This window comes from Hippichthys cyanospilos, chromosome 13 (assembly GCF_059441005.1).
Source record: "Hippichthys cyanospilos isolate Australia breed blue-spotted pipefish chromosome 13, RoL_Hcya_1.0, whole genome shotgun sequence".
Lineage (NCBI taxonomy): Eukaryota > Metazoa > Chordata > Actinopteri > Syngnathiformes > Syngnathidae > Hippichthys > Hippichthys cyanospilos.
The window spans coordinates 12,415,084-12,434,788 of NC_142381.1; the positions used below are offsets into that span (position 1 = coordinate 12,415,084).

A 19,705-nucleotide genomic window follows, 5' to 3' on the forward strand; every position below is an offset into this window, starting at 1 on the left:
GAGGTTCATATGGTACCGTATTTGCATTTCTAATCTGTTTTACTATCATGTCTAATTTTGTTTGCGTAGATAATACTGTTATGTTTTACATTCACTGTGAAATACCTCAATCTCATTATTTTATTAGAAAGCCAAAAAATATACAGCCTATGTATTTTTTGTATATCAGTGAACAGTAATGGGATTAGCAAAAAATAAACACCACAGTTCTTTGGACTCGCATCATGGACTAAATATTTCAGACATTACTCCCAATAAAACAGTCATTTTTTTTTTCAGCGGGATCGCATTACCAGTTTCCGAAAGACTGGAATGAAGAAGGAGAAGCCTCTCATACAGCACCCAACAGACCCTTTTTCAACCCAGACTGAACTGCCCATTCCTCAGCCATTCTTTGATGATCGCTCCATGAACCTCTCAGAAAAGGAGATCATTGACCTCTTTGAGAAGATGATGGTAAGTTTGGATTTTGTCAAGGCATACAGCCTTCGGTCCCAATTTAGTCTAGTTCACTAAACTAGAAACATGTGGGAGACATTTGTGTGAGACATTACTGCCATTGATAGGACATCTTGTTTTTAAATTTACTATATGTGCATTCTATCTATCTATCTATCTATCTATCTATCTATCTATCTATCTATCTATCTATCTATCTATCTATCTATCTATCTATCTATCTATCTATCTATCTATCTATCTATCTATCTATCTATCTATCTATCTGTCTACCTGTCTATCTGTCTATCTGTCTATCGGTCTGTCTGTCTGTCTGTCTGTCTGTCTGTCTGTCTGTCTGTGTGTATGTGTATGTGTATGTGTGTAGTCCTAGTGGTTGAAATTAAAGGCAACCAGCACTTGGTACTAGTCACTTAATCTGTCACAATAATTTAATAAATTACTGGTTGAAGAGTTTATCTGAAATCTTAAGTGATGGTAGAGAAATTAATTTAATCCCTTCATTATAGGTCTGAATCAATTTTTGTTTAGTTTATGGATAGCACTAATATATATGTGTTTTTGTGTGTACATGCACATGTGTGTTGGCATGCGTCCACGTGTGTCCATTGATGAGGTTATTATGTACCGAGTTTGGCTTTACTTTTACCCATATATGCACACTGCGCTTAGATTTAACTCATAATTATGTGACACATACTTTCTTTCACTTAATACATCTTATCATAGCTTAGAGTGTGTTTTGCTTCTCTGTCTGCTTCTGCCCTTTTCTCCCTTCTCACAGAGGGCGCAACGTTACACGATCAGCGCTCCTAGTTTTTTAATCAGGCTCTGCCATGAGTGTTTTCTTGCCCGGTTGCTCATCCCTGTCACTCAGTTCACTTCTCAGTGACGATGTTTGTGCTCATGGCGGCGTGACATTAAACCCCAGCTTAAATTTGATCACTGACAGACGACACGGAAAGCAGGTTTGGGCAGAGGCTGACATTTGACAGGCATTGACAATCCCAAACAAAAATGTTCAATTATAGTAATGAATTAAAATCCAATTCATTTGTGTACTCTTCAAGCCACGGATCACAGTTTGATCCCAATTTCATGAAATTATGCTTCTAGTCACACAACACATACAATTTATTAATACATTATATCCAATTAGAACTCATCATAGTTGAAATTAGGATTTATTTTTATTTAGCACTTTTCACAACGGACTCACAAAGTGCACAACATCCATGAATACATCATTTTTCTACCTCAAAGACTACACTATGAAGTTTAATGCAGATCCCTATTATGGTCATGCAAACATTTATCATTCATTTGGCGTGCATCTTTACAGCCTTCCTGTTATTGTTTGTTTCACCATGCTGCAGCCTTAGCAGCCCAGCACGCCTCAAAGTGTGCCATATTAGTTAGACCCCCCTCTGTGCACTAATGACCTGGAGAAAGTGAAAATATTTTTTTCCCCCTTTGGGCAAAGTTCTTTGCCTCACGTACCGTGGGTTCTGGAGGCTAAAATCGCACACAGCCAAAATTAAAGCTTATTACTGACAGGTCAGGGAGGAGTTCTGAGGAAATTAATGAAAAGATGAAAATAGAAGCACTATCAGACAGGCCAAAATTTGTGTGTGAGATGAAATGATGCTTTGAAAGCCGAACTATAGTAGAAGTTATTCAGGGGAGGTGAGATCCGTTCAAATATCATCTAAAACCAATGTCTTCAAAAGGTTGTCATGTCGAAACTCAGGTTATTTATTTATTTAAATATGAGAGTAACACAGCAGGAAGCCAGAGCTCCTCATCAATATGCACAATATTTTTTCCACTGTACTGAACTCAGGAAAACGAATCTCACCGAGCTTGGATGTCAGAACCAGAGCTGACACCAGTCCAAAAGGCTGAGGACAGTCATACCAAATTATGAGAATTTCAAAGTTGAACAATCAACCAGAAACAGACTGGATGAATCACTCAAAATTGTTCACGTAACTCGAGTGGTCCTGATCCAAGCGACATGAACGTAAATCAAGACAGAGCACATGATTTTCAGCGGATCATTATCAGAGCCATAATATGATATTTAACTTGCCTTATTTGATCCACCCTTGATGTATGGCAATATACAAAAGAAATTATCTAGGGAAGCATTTTAAAAATCTGAAAATTTGAGACAATTTAATGTCTTCTTTTTCTTCTGTATTGTTTGGATATTGGATCAGCACTTTTTATCAGAAGATATTCAAAATCAGATGACTAGGACACAGAATTGAGTGCAAACAAGTGTGAGTGGGATAAATAGTATTGATATGCAATCCAGTACAGTGGTCCTGTTTTTTTATTTTCAATAGAAATATTCAATAGAAATATTAAAAATGAAAACTGTCTTTAAAGGGGAAGTGAACACTGAAGCCTTCTTTTCAATATGTTCTATGCAGCCCCAAATAGTACATATGTATTAAAAAATGACTTTATATCTTAATTCTATGTCTTAGTTCATAGAGAATTAGGGCTAAACTCTAATGTAGTTTTTGCCTATATACTTCTAACTGAGTCGATTATTCCCGTTACATTATTCCATATATTTATACCAACTTGTAGTAAAGCAGATAGTGTTGTGTTCTGGTGTGGAGATTCCATCGTAAACTAGTTAAATGCCATTTTAGAGCACCACAGCGAACCCCGCCCGACTCAGTTGACGTATGAAAACCACCTTTCATCATTGGTTCGCACCTTATATTGTCCGTAACGGGATCATAAAAAGCAGTGGTAGGTAAGGACGAGCTCATCTCCCCGATGGCGTGACTTTTATCAAACGCTGCTCCAACCGACCACTTAAAAATCCAATGTGCTGATGGGGGCCATTAGGCTTTCTTACATTATGTTTACTTAGACATTTGCACTTGTCTGTCAGCTTTAAAAACCTCTCAGTGTACAATGTCTTTTTTATTGAAGTCTTCCACGCTTTTTTTTTCGTTTTGTTTTGCTTCTTAAGAGTGTATTCTGCTCGTTAGGAGTTGCATGTTTTTCTTTCTAGTGACGAAGAAGGCCAGTAAAAAAAGATTGTCTGGCCAGTTGGAGCTTTTACGCGGCGCTGCAAGCACTTTGTCAGAATGAACACTCCCAGTTAATAAGATCCGAGGTGATCCCATTGCAGTAATATTCTGCAGCAGGACATTTTACTAGCAACCTACTGCAGAGTGCCTTTGCGTAAACTCGCCTAGTCATGGATCAAATGGGTGGAGGAAGGAAATAATTGATTTGTGACAGCTGAAAATGTTTCTGTTATGGCTTTAAATGATGACATTTCTAAACTAAATCAATTAATTTAAATGGACCTATTGTAGAGTACATCTGTTCAAAATATACTTAAAAGGCTGATTTTCAGTTTAATAACAGCGTCTCTTCTTAGCTTTGAATTGCATTAATTGTGCTGATTATTGTTGCAAATGTTTGTCAAAAACAGGGATGTTTAATGCCACTTTATTTATTTATTCTTTTAATTTAGTCACCGACATTGATATAAAGTTCTGATACCACCAATACTTTTGATACATTCAATTTCAATTCAACTCTGTTCTGAATATACTACTGAAAGAGCTAATTTTAAGTTTAATATGTATGTAATTAGCTTGTAATTGCATTAATTGTCCTGATTATTGCTGCATGATTGTTACATTTACTTGAAATTGTTTGTCAAACAAAGGGATGTTCAGTACCACTCTCAGTACCACTTTCACGTTGTGAGTATCGATTCCTTGAAATAAGTTCTGAATTAAGCACTATAAGATACTCGACTGTAAAATAGTTTCTGGATGAAATGTAATATGGAAACGAGTTGAGAGTCTCAAAACATAACAACAATACAAACTAATCTGGATCATAACTGACAAATGAGCAAATTCAATCCTTGAGAATGCGTCTTAGCTTTTGCTAAACTATACCATTCATTATTTAAGGTGTTCTCACTCCTAATTCATAAAGTGCAAAATTACTCAATAGATTGAGTAATTTGTCATAAATATGGGATGGGATTAATTGAAGCACAAAGTGCATGACTTTCTTTATATACCAGTAGAGGGCAGCAAGGCGCTGCAAATGTGCTCTGACTCTTATGTGGAGTTTGAATTTGTTTTTGTTTTTTGTTTTTTTTCTGTGCTGATACCAAGACATTCGTTTTTGAGAGAGTGGTTCTTCCAAACATCCCCTGCCATTGTAATCACCATGCCATTCGGTAGCTATTAGTTCTCCGCTCGGCCTTTGCTCCATCTGCTGATGCCTTTCACATGAAAGACGTCTTTTGTGATGCAGTATGAAAGTAGCACAAAGATAATATCCTCAGTATTGCGCACACACTGCCGATCAAGGCTTATTCAATTTGATTGGTTTGTCCTTTTTTCCCAGACTTTGTACATTTGATGTAGCCTTGTGACATTCATTTACTCAAGGACTAATTAATACTGCCATTGTTTTCTTTTTTCATTCTACCTTGTGGCTCAAACAAAGAGGACGATACGAGAAAGGAAAGCATTCACCTGTGGAAGGACATGATCTGATTCAAAAGTGGTAGCTGAAGTGAAAGCACTTTTTTCGCGTGACATTGATGCTAAAATTTGAGCACTTTACACAGATTTATATTGAACTCGGCAAGGTAACAGTAGAGGTGACATTTTTTTAAAACTTATCTTAACCGTCACATGTTTTAAAAGAGGTTAATCTCTTTGTTGATAAGAATAATAAAATGTACTCAGCCATAATTTTCACAAAAAGCCGCAGTGGATGTAAGTCACCATTTTTAAAGGCTACATGCAGCTCACTTTACAGCACACATTTATTTATTATTGCTTGCCTCTCACACAGAGATCCTGCAAAATTGCAGCATTAGTGTTGTAACTAAAAATCAGATTTTGTTTTACATAGAACCCATAAAAGGATACTGGTGCAATATAACTGGGTACTTCTGCACAATCACACAACCTCTGAGTGTCATAAATGAATGAATGGCGGATATGTGATGCATTTGAATACTTTTCAGGGAACCATTTTTTTTTCAGTTGTCCGTTCTTGTACTTCATACTCGTTTAACTTTTCTACCACGCCTTATCTCTCGTCTCTCAAATATGACTACCTGACTCCATTAATAATATTGGTCTCGTCCATACTGTACAGCTGTACCCATACTCTTAAAAATGATCCGACACCAAAACAAGCAATATCAGTTCTTACAGTATATGCAAGCAGGCCATTCTAAACTTTGCTTCTATTATTATTATTATTTATTGTTGTTCCAGATGTAAAACATTGATTCTGAATATACTGGTTATGTTTGTTTTGCACGTCACTTTACTTTATTATGTGATTTCTCAGGCGTATTTGTATTATCCTCGCGGACTTTTAGATTTTTTTGTATTTTATTTAAGTCCCATACATTTTCATGTTTGAATAATATTGTTTGATCAAATCTCTTAACATTCCATCCTTAAAAAAAGCATGTATCATTCTTGTTGGTGTCATATTACCTCGATATCGTTATCATTGAGTACTCCAGTCTGCAATATTGCCATCGTATGGGAATTGTAAAGGTTGTGCCTTTACCTGTGTCTAAAAAATGATAGATGGATTAGATCAGATTGGCTGTCAGTAATTATTTCATTCTTTGCCTGTATTGTGTTGCAAAGATAAGTGAATACATGAGGGAATACTGTCAATGTACTCTTTTAATCTGGTCATATCGCGTCTTCTCCATTTTGTTGAATGTCACTCACTGTCTTGCTGTTCATCTATTTTCTAGGAGGACATGAATCTGAATGAAGACCGAAAGGCACCGCTACGCGGGAAGGACTTGAGTACCAAACGGGAGATGGTAGTACAGTACATCTCAGCCACCGCCAAATCCGTAAGTTGCCAGGCCATTGTTTTTTTCTTTCTTCCAGTGAAGTGTGCTTACCCAATGACAGAAATTGCTGTGCTGAATTATGTTGATGATTTTCCTCGTGAATCTCCAGAATGAGTTCAGCTTTGATTCCTTTGCTTTCGCAGTATGGCTTGCTTGTGCTTTTGTTGTCACTACACTTTCCACGCTTCACACCTCTGAATATTCTGATTTCTGTCTGATTTACACCCTGCCCATCAGCCATTTTTTTCCCATCATGCTGCAACCATCATTACCGGGTCATAGAAGGCACTCACTCACTCAATGCTAGGTGGATGGTCAGTGCTTTTTTCAACGCATGCAAGATTGTTGGTTTTTTGGGTTGTTGGGTGCTTGCATGGACCATTCATCATTTGTGGGGGTTCAAATGGAGTTGGTTGGTCCAACAGCAGTTTTGCATTAAAATGTCCATTGTCCAAAACAGTGAACGCAAGCAATCTTTGGCAATTTTAGCTTGGACATAAAACAGAACAATTTTTTCCATTTATTTGTACAGCTTGTGTTTATTTCATACTTATACTATACTCAGAGGAGGCTGTATAGCATTTTATGGCATAGATATCAGCTCAGAATTTAGGTTTAGCTTGTTCATGGTGAACCTGACAGTTAAACGTATAAAATATAAAAATGGCGTGTGTGTGTACCAACCCCAGAATTTAAGTAAACAAATTAATAAATAAACAGGCAAACAAACAATAAGTAAATAAATGCTAAAAACAATGTTTATAGGAAGGGCTTATGACAGGTAAAAAGTAAATAAATACTAAAAATAATAAAGTTCTGTAATATAGTTTCTGACTATAGAAAATAACTAAAGTATGTAAATAACATTTAACATAAATAAAAACATTATGTTCTGTTTTAAATCCAAAGTTTACTTTACTTACTTATGTTAAGTTCTATAATGATCATTTTTGTGTAACCTTTTTCCAAGCCTCACTCATCTGCTGTCGATTATATAAATGGCCTTGCCCACTATTAGTGTGAAACTTGTTTTGCCTTCCGCATTCCAAAAAAACATAATCTGTGTGGTTCATCAACAATCATCTACCAAAGAGTGATTTTTCTCATTCTCTCTTCGCTAGCTTCCCCAACCTGCAAAGCATCATCATTTATTTGCCATCTCATTGTTATGGTAATTAAACGGCATTATTGATAATGACGATTTTTTTTCTTCAACGATTGAGTTCCTCACCGGGCCCATTATGCTTTGTGAGCACTAGTATATTATTCAAATGACTAACATAATGTGTGTAGTCAAAAGACAAGAGAAGAAAGAGTCATGTCTCTCAGCACCCCGCTATTGCTTCCATTAAGACGTGAAGAAGAGGGGATGCTGGAATGTCAGTGTTGACATACTGATTACCACATGGGGGTACCTGGCGGCAATGAAAAGTGTAGCCTTTGTTCTTTTGCCCCAAGTCTCTTTTCTCTTTAATGGGAGGCAATGGGACAACTTTACTTTTGGAAACATTTGTTTAAAAAAAAAAAAAAAAAATGGGTTTGCGACAGCTATTTGTTGTCTTATTTATACATTATAGTACAGGGGCAACACTTGATCTATTGATCAACAGCTTAACAATTACCAAATTAATTGATAAATATATTTTTAAACATTGTCCAAATCTTCAGAGCTTTCAAATGGGAGATTATTGGTTAAAAAAACAACAAAAAACTGTAAACAACATAATAAGTCATGTACGAAAAGAAAATTCTACAAAGGTGGCGAACACTTTTTATGTCGCTAGAATAATGACCAAAATGTTTTGTCTTTTTCGGGGATGGACCAAAGCAGCAACTGGATCAAAATTTGCACATTTGTGTTTTTTTTTTTTAATAGAGGGCTCACTTTTTTTTTTTTTTAACCCAATACAATGATTAATCCACAAAAGAACTGATGGATTCATCACTTCTTAAACTAAGTACATCAATTTAATTGTCTTTTTCAAAATTGATGTTTAATTTTTTTTTTTTGTAGAGGCTTTGAATTTTATCCTTACATTAGAACGGATTTAAAATCAGTATACATTATTGTTGTCTTAACATTTTGTACATTTATTTTCGAATGTCAAACTTTCTTTAAGTAAATATCTGTTCAAATAAAATTTAATCAGAATGACAAACACACACACAAATATATATATATATATATATATATATATATATATATATATATATATATATATATATATATATATATATATATATATATATATATATATATATATATATATATATATATATGTATATATACTCTCTTTGCCATAGTGATAATAATTAAATCATATTTAGAATAGCCTCGATTTGTTTCGTTCATTGACCAAAGATCCATGACCATGTAAATACGGAGTCACTTACTTTTGTCTCGATGTGCTTCTGTCTTCAAAACCAAGTGTGTGAATTTAATAATTTTGCTTGAAAATAGTAATCTTACATGTTCTGTTGAAAATATCCTAAAGTCTCTGATGAGTGTAATGATTTGCATCCTATCATGACAGATAAACTCTGTTAGGCATTTTGAGGCAAATATTGCTTGTGGAAATGAAATAATAAATGCAGGAATGTTGATGTGTTGGTTTGCTGTGGTGCTTGGTGTTTTTATTTGCCTAATGAGGTTGCAGATTGGGTTTGGAACTTTTTCTTTGCATTCTCCTTTTAGTAGATGAGGATTTTGTGGCTGGAATCTGCCTTTTTATTGCTATAACTAAACCTATAATATTTTCTCAATGTCAATTTTCTAGTTGTATTTATATTATCTCGGCTTCCATTTTGCTTCACATAGTCACCGAAGTGTACCGAGTTAAAATGCATTGAGGGGGAGGTTTGCATATGTCTACTTATACAATATCAATGTAGATTTTCTCAGTTGTACATTTCCTGCATACAACTCCAAATAAGATGTCCCGTATAACATTGAGATAGTGTCCCTGAACGTGGTCTGAAACATTATCCAGCCAAGGCAAAATGTCTTTGAAAGTCAAGGCAATATTTATGCCTTTCTCCTCCCTCTTACGAATGGATACCTCTCTATCACCAGGCAAGATTGAGAAACACTACTCGCTTCTCCACGGGAGTTTCGCAAATAACACCCACCAACCTAAAGGAATTGCTTTTTCCATGAGAGAATTTGCACATTGACCCATTTAAATAGGAGCTGTGTTTCGACAGAAAAGGAGCTCACTCTGCTTTGCTCCAGAGTGCCTTACGGATGTCCTTGACCATCAGCTTTGCATGCACACGCTCTTTCACCTGCTTTCAGTGTCTCCTGCCTTTTTAATGTTCACCTATCCTTTTTAAACTGCCATGTTTCCTGTAACTCCTTTCTTTGTGGTTGTGTTTGCATAGTAACTAATTTCACGTTTGAGTCCAAATCTGCTGCACCTCAGATGCTTGTGGTGAATGATGGGAGGGTCTTAAGTGATGTGTCCAACATTCTTTTTTTTTCAACAGTTATACATATATCCAGTGGCATCTAAGTGGTTGAAGCTGTATAATTTTCTGAAATTGGAGTTTGACATTTGTATATAGAACATCCTAGCCCAGTTCAGCAAGCTTCAAATTATTATAAGCATGAGTCACATTTTCATTAGCTTTCTGTTGAAATCTTTGAGCCTAATGCCTTTAAAACATTGGCTCTCAAATAAGGGTATGAGTACATCTCGGGTTATGTAAATGCACTTTTAGGCGTATGGGAAATTTAACAGGGTTTATGCTGGTAGTATAAATGTCAATTCAAATTGAAAGCAAAGTAATTGGAACATGAAAGTTATTGCTAATGATATAACAGTGACCCCTTTGCAAATATTGTATGCATTTATTTTGTCTTGTTGTTAGTGATGCAATTTTCCGAGCCAAAAAATAAAACTGATCTTCTGAAGTTACTGAGAAATATTCCAGAGGGTACCACGACAAACGCAGTTCCAAATTTTACAAACTCAAACAGCACTCTGTTTTTACTGAGCTGATAAACTAGTACAGAGGATACATCATCGAAATAAGGTTGAGAAGCAATGTTCTAAGGTCATTAACTCATTTACTGCCATCTGAGTAAAAAATGTATCTTTGGTGTCTTATCGCTGTCAATGGCAAGGAGCTAAAGTCGAAATGTTGTAATTCCATCATCAGTTAGGTGAGATCTCAGCACCTCACAAGAGCTCAATTCACAGACAATGAATGGCAGATTTAATTGAATTTTCTGCAGGTTTTGACTTTCGTGTTGCTATAGTCATCCCATGTCAGAATTTGACCCAAAATCCTCATGAAAAAATCAACTTGAGATCTTCAGTTGACACCATGCAAGACCCCAGAGTGTCTTTTAAAAGCTCATTTAAGAGAGTTCATCACAGAAACATTTTTTCCCAGTTTATTTATTTATTTTTTGTTAACATTCTGCCAATGCCATTAAGGTCATACCTTTTAAAATTCATCCAACATTTTTTGAAAAACATGTCTCCAGTCTGTATACAAAGCTTAGTTTTGCATGAAATTGTGACTCAATTTGATTACAGTACAGTAAATGCCACTAATGGCTCTAAATTAAAATTTTGAACTTGAACTGCTGTCACATGGAACAAAATGCAAAGCATCAACTATTTATCAACTTTCATTCAACTTGAGAAATTCCACTTTAATGCCAAGTAAATGCAGTGCTTCCATTCTAAAAATAAATAAATACATAAAAAAATAAAAAAATGTTGGACTCTCCCTTCAAGCTCCTCCTTCTTTTTTGTGTGTGCATTCTCAAGACACGCTTGCATATGACATCAGCTGTGGAAAAGATTGGACTCCTCACCTCTGTAAAACTAGGACCACCGACCATTAATATTGATGCAAAAGTTATTGAGATTATTTGCGTTATCCTTACATGAGATACCTTGTGGGGAAAAAGTATTTTGATTCACCGAATCCCATTTTTTCGCACAAACTATTTTTTTTTTTTTATTAGATATTTCATATTTTTGTTCAGAAGGAGTGTTAATAATGTGCATTTATGACTATGATGTTGTGTTTATGCTACAACTATTATAGGGATGCTTTTTAATCATTATTTCTAGTGATGTAAAAAAATATCACAAAATATTTTGGAACGAAAACATGGCCACATTGAAAGCTCGGTTTTGGCAACAGGTGGTGGTTTTAGTTTGCCGCTACATGACTGGTAGCTAGTGGCCTTAACATACCCGATGTTATTTTGTGCCACATTACTCAATTCATTATTGTCGTACAGCGGCTTACATTTTCTATAATTAACTTTCAAATTCTAGCGAGAACTTGTTGCATGGTGACTGTATTCTCCAGAGAGCTCCAACATGCTAGTTTCATACCCAAATACAAATACTAATGAAGTCTGATTGATGTTGGGCCAGCTGCCCACTCCACCCTTCATTTTAGTTAATGGGATCGCGACATTTTAACTGATCAGCTAAAAAGATGACTTCATCATTTCCACAGTTGTTGCCATGTTAATTACTTTACAGTCGTTCTTAGGAATAAATTAGCCACTGGGAGAGGGAAAAGATGAAATGCTTTGCATGATGCATTTTTTTGTTTTTTTTACTTGGCTGTTTTATTAACACCTGAAACATCTGGAAATGTATAACTATAAAACAGCCATTTTCGTCTGTATGTGCTTCTAATAGCAAAAAAAAAAAATAGAATATTCTATACATAAAAAAATATTAGCTGTGTAATTTTTGCAGGAAAATTTATAATATCATACAAGTTAACGCTCATGCCTCAACATGTAATTGTCTGGCCTACTTATGACTGTGCTGTTTGTGTCTTTTTGTACATTAACCTTCTCCGCTGATTGCTGCATGCAGATAACTGGGAGCAAAGTTGCGGTAAGTAGTTCATTATTTTTATTTGGCCTCTGTATATGATTCCGTTCACACACCATAAAACACACACACACACGGACACTCTGTTGATTCAGTCTGAATTAGTTTGCTGTCTGCTGTACAGAAGGACATTCAAATTCTTGCATCCCTTTTAATAGGAACATTGAAAAAATCAATTGTCCATTCTCAGTATACAGAAACAAAACAAAATTATTCTCTGCTAATATAAATTTAGTTCATATTTGTGTGACTAAATTTATATATTCATTACATATTGTTTTGTTGTGCATGTTCTTCTTTTTGTTATTGATTGAATGGTCCCTTAATTCTCCTCCTGAGTTTTAAGTTCGGATCATGCACTTTGGTTCTTTTTTGGCATCTATTTTGTTTGATTGAGGTTTTTGCTTTTGTGCTATTAAAAACAAAAACTCTAACATCAATAACTTTCCCAGTTATTCATTCTTATGACATTTCATTGACCTTTTTTAATAGTCTGAAGCATTTGATGCTTTACTGGACCACAGACAAGGTAAAGCCATAAAAAGTGCTCAGCCTTTGCTGTGCCCATGCTCTCAGACAAAACTCTCCTTTTGAGGCACTTCACATGGACATTTTCTTATCGATTGAAATTTCTCTTTCCTTTGTCCAACTGTTCCATTGTGTTTGTTTATTGCAATTGGGGAGTGTGAGGTCTTAGCTTCACTTGTATTGATGTGTGCGAAGTTATTCTCCATTCAAGAGCAATAGCCACAAATAGATGATGACATAATCACCCCAGCTTGAATCCAGACTGCTTGTTGGGAATGCATGGGCAAACTTTTAAGGGTGCTTCAAAGAGTGTCACAACAGTTTTATGTTTTTTTTTTTTTTGTTTTTGTTTATTTTCCTGGTTGGTGGGTAATTCATTTAATGATGGTCCCATGACCTTTTGGTGGGGGGGCCACATATTAATTTCCTCAAAATATTCAACACCAATATTTTATAAATAACAGTTCTTTATCTTTAAATCAGATATAGCAAAGTTTGAGGGCTGGGTCAGAAGCTTTAAAGCCAAACAGTGTTTCATCCAGAAGTGATTCATAACTGGTTACATTTGAATGTGATTTAAAATCCTCTTTTAAATTTTTCTTCTTTTTTTTGTTTTGTTTAATATGCACAACCCCGAGCATTAATATTTAATACTAAACTAAATTTCACAATAGTTTATTAAAGTTGACTGTACGCAATTAATAGAATGGTACATCACTAAACTAAACCGAAACTAAACTAAATTCTTAACTCAAGTTTACTTAGCTAAAATTAACATGACTCAACTAAACTATTTATTAAACTAAACTTAAACTAAAGCCAAACCAAACCATACTTAACTGAATTAAACCGTATTTATTTAAACTACTTAATCAACTCAACAGTACTTAGCTAAATGCAAATCAAACCAAACTACCTAAACTAAACTTGACTGTATTGAATTAACAGAACTTCACTGTAATTTACTTAAACTATACTGACGTATACACAAGTAAACTAAACCAAACTACTTACCTAAATTTCACCGAAGTAAAATAAACTCAACTAAATTCAGCTAAACTTAAAATAAAGCCAAATCAAACCATTCTTAACTAAACTAAACACAATTTAACTTACTTTACTTAACCAACTCAACAGAACTTAACGAAACTAAATGAAAACTAAATCAAAATACCTAACTAAACAAAGCTACACTAAGATAACCTAAATTATACTAACGAGTACTTAACAGTACTAATCCAAAATAAACTAAACTACCTAAAATCCTAATGCTAAAATCCTAACTAAAGTTAACTTTACTTAACTAAACTATACTGTATTTACCTAAACTGTTCTTATTAACTGAACCTTACTCACCTAACCTTAACCAAAACTAAACTACCGGTCAACTAAATTACACAACTAAACTGTACCCTAGTAAACTAAACAGGTCTTGAAGAAACAGAACTAAACTTATGGTAAACTAAATTTAACAAATTTGATGTGCGTAGCCTTAAAAAAGCTTCAATTTGACTCAAATATGACTGAGCACATAACTATCTTGCTAACCAAAACAGCAGTACTGACCAAGGCTTGTAAGGTCTCCCATGGATTGAAGTTGTATTAAAGTTGTAAATGATCTCAACACAGTATTAAGATTAAATTATGTGTTGGCTGGATTCAATCAAAATTTAATAACAATTTACTGTGCATTACAGTTAACCTACATGTGACTTCACCAGTATGTTTTTGACATTTGTTTTTATGTTCAGGGGATCTCCCCCTCACCTTGTGTTGCTTGAATATGAAAAGATGAAAGAGAGAACATTTCTTGAAAATACCATTCCAGTCATGTTTTGTTGTTTCTTGCTCCTGTGAGTCAGTTTAACCGTTTAACAAAAAATAACGCTTTGTCTTCAGTTCTATCCGGATTCCAGGAGAACAAAATATCAATATCACAGCTAAGGCAGTCACCAATTGATTTTTGCAGGTGACTAATGTTCAATCTTTGCTAGATTGCTCTGGTTTAAAACTATAAGTTGTCGTTCTATATAATAAGCCCACAAAAGCAGCAGGAAGCTGCAAATGTTTAGCCTGGTTAGCTAGTGCTCGGTCACAGTTAACTCCCTGCTTCGCTGGCAGATTCCCATTTTCACGCTGTCAGCGTGTGTCATCGGGATAGAGCGCTCTCACTTATGCTGGAGGGTGCGAGCTGGCTCGGATTGTCTGTGGGGAACGTGCAACTCCAACTTCTCTGTCTCAGGCATGAAATTTCTCTGACATTCTCTGCTCTCCCGCTTGAGAATGAACTAGGAATAGAGAACGGTGTAAATTGGATCTAATCCAGTTTGACCGGCGTGCAAATGTGCAACATTTCTAAGTCTCAAATGCTCTATGCGCCTCAAGATTGAGCGACGGATGAGCCGAACACACAGAAAGCTACGATACCTGCTCGTCTTTAACAACATGTCCGCAGGTGTTCCGAGCAGATGCCTTTGCTTCTGCACAGCATCCTGGCAGCCCGCTGACCGTTTTGATGCTTTTATAGCATTAACCCCTGTAAAGACGGCCCTGATTTACGTCACAAGTCAAGGGCCGGCTTGTAACAGTCCATCAAAGAACTCCTGCGGTGTTACTGTGGAAGCAGACTTCTCTTCGGCAGGCGCAGATGGCACTCTGCTGAGATGGGATGAGCGTTACAAAACTCACATAAAGGATAAGAAAGTGGAGGCTTGTCTGTTTGGGGAGAAGCAAAAACATCCCACAGCCAGACAGAGTTTACTAAGAATGCATTTTTGCTGCTGTCGGTAGATCCGTGTTTATCAATTATATTTTGCAAAGTTTTTATCAGAAACAATTCCCCAAACTTCTTAATTGTAGGTTTAATTCTCGCCATTATCACCGCATTCCAGCAACATTTGTGAGACCCCGTGGAGGTCACTTGGGCAGGGTGATCTGCTTTGAGAGTGTACACCAAAGATGGACTTCTAATTTAGTTTTTGAACTTGGCTTGGCAAGGTCAGCAATTTTTCTTTTTTCACAGTTAGCCATTGAACAAGTTTTTCAGGTAAAACTTTGTAAAAGTCCATCTTTGTCCGTTTTGTGCTGCTGACCTTATCCTGAGTTTGGTTGCGTAGTTACAACATTCCCATAGTCAGAGAAATACTGTATGGTCCTGACATGGTTATTTGTGACAAGATACTCCATATTGTTTGTTGAAGTTCAGGGCCTGTCAATGAATTGCACATCCTACCAATGGGAATGGACGGAGAAGGGGAGGACACACTGTGTGATGTATAACCGAAGGTATACTGAGATCATTCAAATGCTTGTTCATGAGCCGAGTGAGCTTATGAAGGACCTCTTTAAATAAGAGAAATATGGCAAGGCTAAAACTTTTTGTTGTTGCTTTGTTTGTTTTTGTTTCAGGCAAACTATTGAGCGGGTTGCTGAGGCGTGATCAAATTTGAAGTTGCACATGTCCTTGGTCCTTTAAAAGAGCTTCAATGAAAAATTCATCAATTGTGTGGCTCTACATGGCCTGTGCCAGTGTGTTGCATAGATTCTATTTTAATCATGATCAAGGAAACATGATTTGACCCAGATAAACTGTTAAAATGCATGAATCAATCATCAGAACTCAGATTTCCGCTCCCAAGTGGCCCAATGTAACATAAGGAGAAAGAAATGCGAAAGAACTGCTTAGACTCAAGTTAGAATCGGACTTCTTCCAAAGTGGTCGAAACAACAACCCGTGGTGCTGCATAAACAGACACATGGCCAACTGTACCTTCTCAATGTGAGCGTTATTCATCCAAATAGGCCTGTCAGCGACATATACACATCTGCCCAAGTCCAGCTAAGCAACACACCAAAGCCTGACGGAAGAAAAACAACAACAACAACTTGTGGTTGTAAAACTGAGGTGCAGGCCCCTGATGTGAAAAGCATAAACTCACCAATAATGTACCCCCTGTTAAAAGTCTTTATACTAGCCTATAATACGTTTAAACACTAACAATACCCTAGACTGTGATCCCAATAAACTGCAATATCTTTCAAGCTTATGATTAACATTAAAATAAAAGACTTGCAGATGATTTCATTTGAAAAGAGCATACAATGAAAACAAAAGTAAAAATTACTGCTTTCACTTACTGCTAATTTTGAACTGGAAATGACATCGCTGCTCAAAGCAGTTCTCTTTCCTTTTCGCCGTGACGCGGTTCAGGTTCATTTTACCATAAATACCCGAAGTTGAACAGCATCCATGTTTCACCAAGTTTGTGATTGTGTGTACATGAAAACCGCTAATAAACGAGTCAAACCTTTCAGGTTCTCTATCCAGTGCACTCTTAATTGAATTAACTCAAAACATAACTTTTTCCCCTCGGTTTTAATAATATTCATGTGTATGGACAAGAAGGGACTTGGACGTTTGTTCAGTCTGTCCGCTTCTTTTATTGATAATAATGCCGTAACAACCCTAGCTAACACGAGTTGCTGTTAGCTGCAACATGGACTTGATGCTAACAGCCAGCTGATGTCCCCCTCCTCTTGCTAGTCCCATTACTGTAATTATTTTAAAGCACTCCTCTGGAGGTTGCCATGTCTGTTATAGCTTCAGATGGCAGGAGGTGCTGCATTTACCGTAATGCCCCTAGAGTTCCCATAGGTTCATGCGGAAAATGACACCTTTAAGTAAGAATGTGGCCGATGTAAAAATGCACATCTGTGCATCATAACTCGGCTCATGTGGCTGACGGTTCCGTCTTTTTAGGTTTTTTTTTTTCTTGACACAATTCAAACCTTTAAGTTATCATATCAACGCATACTTTTGGCTTTTGTTTTTTTGTGTCTTATATTTGGAGAATTACAGTAATATCACATTTATAAAAGTCAAGACATTTTATCCCAAATACTAATAAATATTTTTTTTCAAATATTTTCAAGACTTATGCGAAAGCAGCATATAAAAATGGAAAAATAGTTGGAAACAAAATATTTACATTTTACCGCTAAACCTAGCTAAATACGTTATAATCTTTTTAAATGACTCACCTAAGTTAGTACCAATTGTAAACATGCCTTGGAGACCACCCAGCCAGTGTTCTGCCTTTTTTGCAAAATCGTTAACTAAAATTAGCTAAAATATCACATTTTACTGTTATATGGCTAAAACAAAAAGAAAAAGGAAAACATTAAAGTATCCCCTTAACTTCTACCACTGCTGACAGTAATTCAGACCATTTTCCAGTATCAGAGAGGTAGTTCAACTGCTTGTCAAGCCATGCTTGTCTATTGAACCGCTACTGGAACGGGCTTTAAAGAAAGAGTCAGAAAATGGGCAGATAAGCCAAAATAGGTAACATTTTCGGTAAATAGTTTGATTCTAGAGATTGGTGACTCGCTTAGCAACAAATGTAGATAGTCATCAGGATTTCTGTACGTTCCGTTTCCTTACTCTCCTTTCCGTGGGCCTGTCTATGTGTCATCCATCTTTTCAGACGTACTGTAGAGACAATTGATGTGCTTCCATCAGTTGAACTGCCTGTCTTGATGTTGAGGGGAGCATAAAATGCTGAAATAGACGTAGCACTCCCATATCGGATTCAACTCTGTCTCCGTCAATGCTTTAGATTCTGTTTATGCTTGTGTCAGTGTGTGCGCACCGACTTAATGACTGTGTGTGTATGACTCATTTGTTTTCCCTCCGTGCAGGTCCAACAGATGTGCCCGTTACATCTTGGCTTTGGCTATCGCAGGGTAGAGTGTTTGATTGAGTGTCCTATGAAAAAAGGAGAGATAGGAAAAATGTAATTCCGAGCACAGCCTACACTGTATATGATTTTGATGTTTTTTCGACATATCACGGACGAAGGGTGTGAATAGCGGCTATGCTCTCAGTAGTACGTCTCTCCCCCACGGTTCCGTTAGGCACTCAACGCGGCTGTCGACATGCAGCCCAGCAGGAGGCTGCTGCGGGCCCGCATTAAGCTCCATAAAGTTTATAGCATATTTTTACAGCCCGCCTCTCTGTATGCACCCACAATCACATCCCATCGCATCTGCTTTAACTGTTCACACAGCTGTGAAATTCTGTGTATCCCCATGTTTTATGGTTGACGGCTCCTCTCAAATTCTTTATTTGCCTCTTTAGCTTTTTGATATCACCCGTGGCATCTGTGTGTATTTAATGCATTATTTGCTGTGCTTGATCAAGTTTGCGGCTGGCTCTCGAGGTCCTCTCGATGAAATGTGTCCTGGTATGTCAAGATTTACATGCACTGTGTATGCAGGCTGCGGGTGGTCTCGGGGGTGCACGATTCTGTCTTTGGTTTTGCCTCACGCTTGCAATATAATGGCCCGGTGCAATTCGTTCTGACATGCGACCCTTGTGAGGATAAGCGGCTCTAGAAAATGGATGGATGGATGGGGTAGCATTGTGCCGCTGTATTATGTTTAGACCCTGCTGGTTGTTATAGACTTCTGTCTTAGCCGCTACCATGCGTGATTTGGTTGTAAAACACGGCAAGTATTTACTGTGAGTCCACCAGACCATCTGCCTTACTGCAATTTTAAGGGAATCAAGATCCTTGTCTAACAGGGCTGCAGCTAACGATTATCTTAATCATTGAAAGATCTGTCGATCGTTTGAATCGGATAAACAAAGCCAGTTTTGGTTTTCACCTGTTTATACTATGTTTAATACTGTTTATACATAACATGACACTTTAAAATGCTATTGAAGAAAATGCAAAATGTACAAAATAATTTTCAGTTACTGTTTGGCCCTTAATATCAGGAACAAGGGATGAAATGTTCGAATTTTTTTTTTTAAGCAAATTTACTGTCATTCAACACAATGATTTTTCTGCTCAGTTGAAGAACTAAAACTAGTTAATATTTACCCTTGAGATTCCGAAATTTTACGAATTTTGACAGTTTGAAACTGAACTACGTCTCA

General features: G+C 36.4%; 1 protein-coding gene across 6 annotated transcripts in view; it reads left to right on the forward strand.

Annotated features, from left to right (window-relative positions):
* Nucleotides 1-19,705, forward strand: part of diaph2 (diaphanous-related formin 2) — a 363,565-nt gene that overhangs the window by 15,040 nt on the left and 328,820 nt on the right. For 5 of the 6 annotated variants that reach the window (XM_088432132.1, XM_088432131.1, XM_088432136.1 and 2 more), the window contains 3 exons: nucleotides 280-456; nucleotides 6,251-6,355; nucleotides 12,214-12,234. In XM_088432132.1, coding sequence (XP_088288258.1) covers nucleotides 280-456; nucleotides 6,251-6,355; nucleotides 12,214-12,234 — 303 coding nt within the window. The remainder of the gene's footprint in view (nucleotides 1-279; nucleotides 457-6,250; nucleotides 6,356-12,213; nucleotides 12,235-19,705) is intronic. The other variant, XM_088432133.1, reaches the window with a different exon arrangement.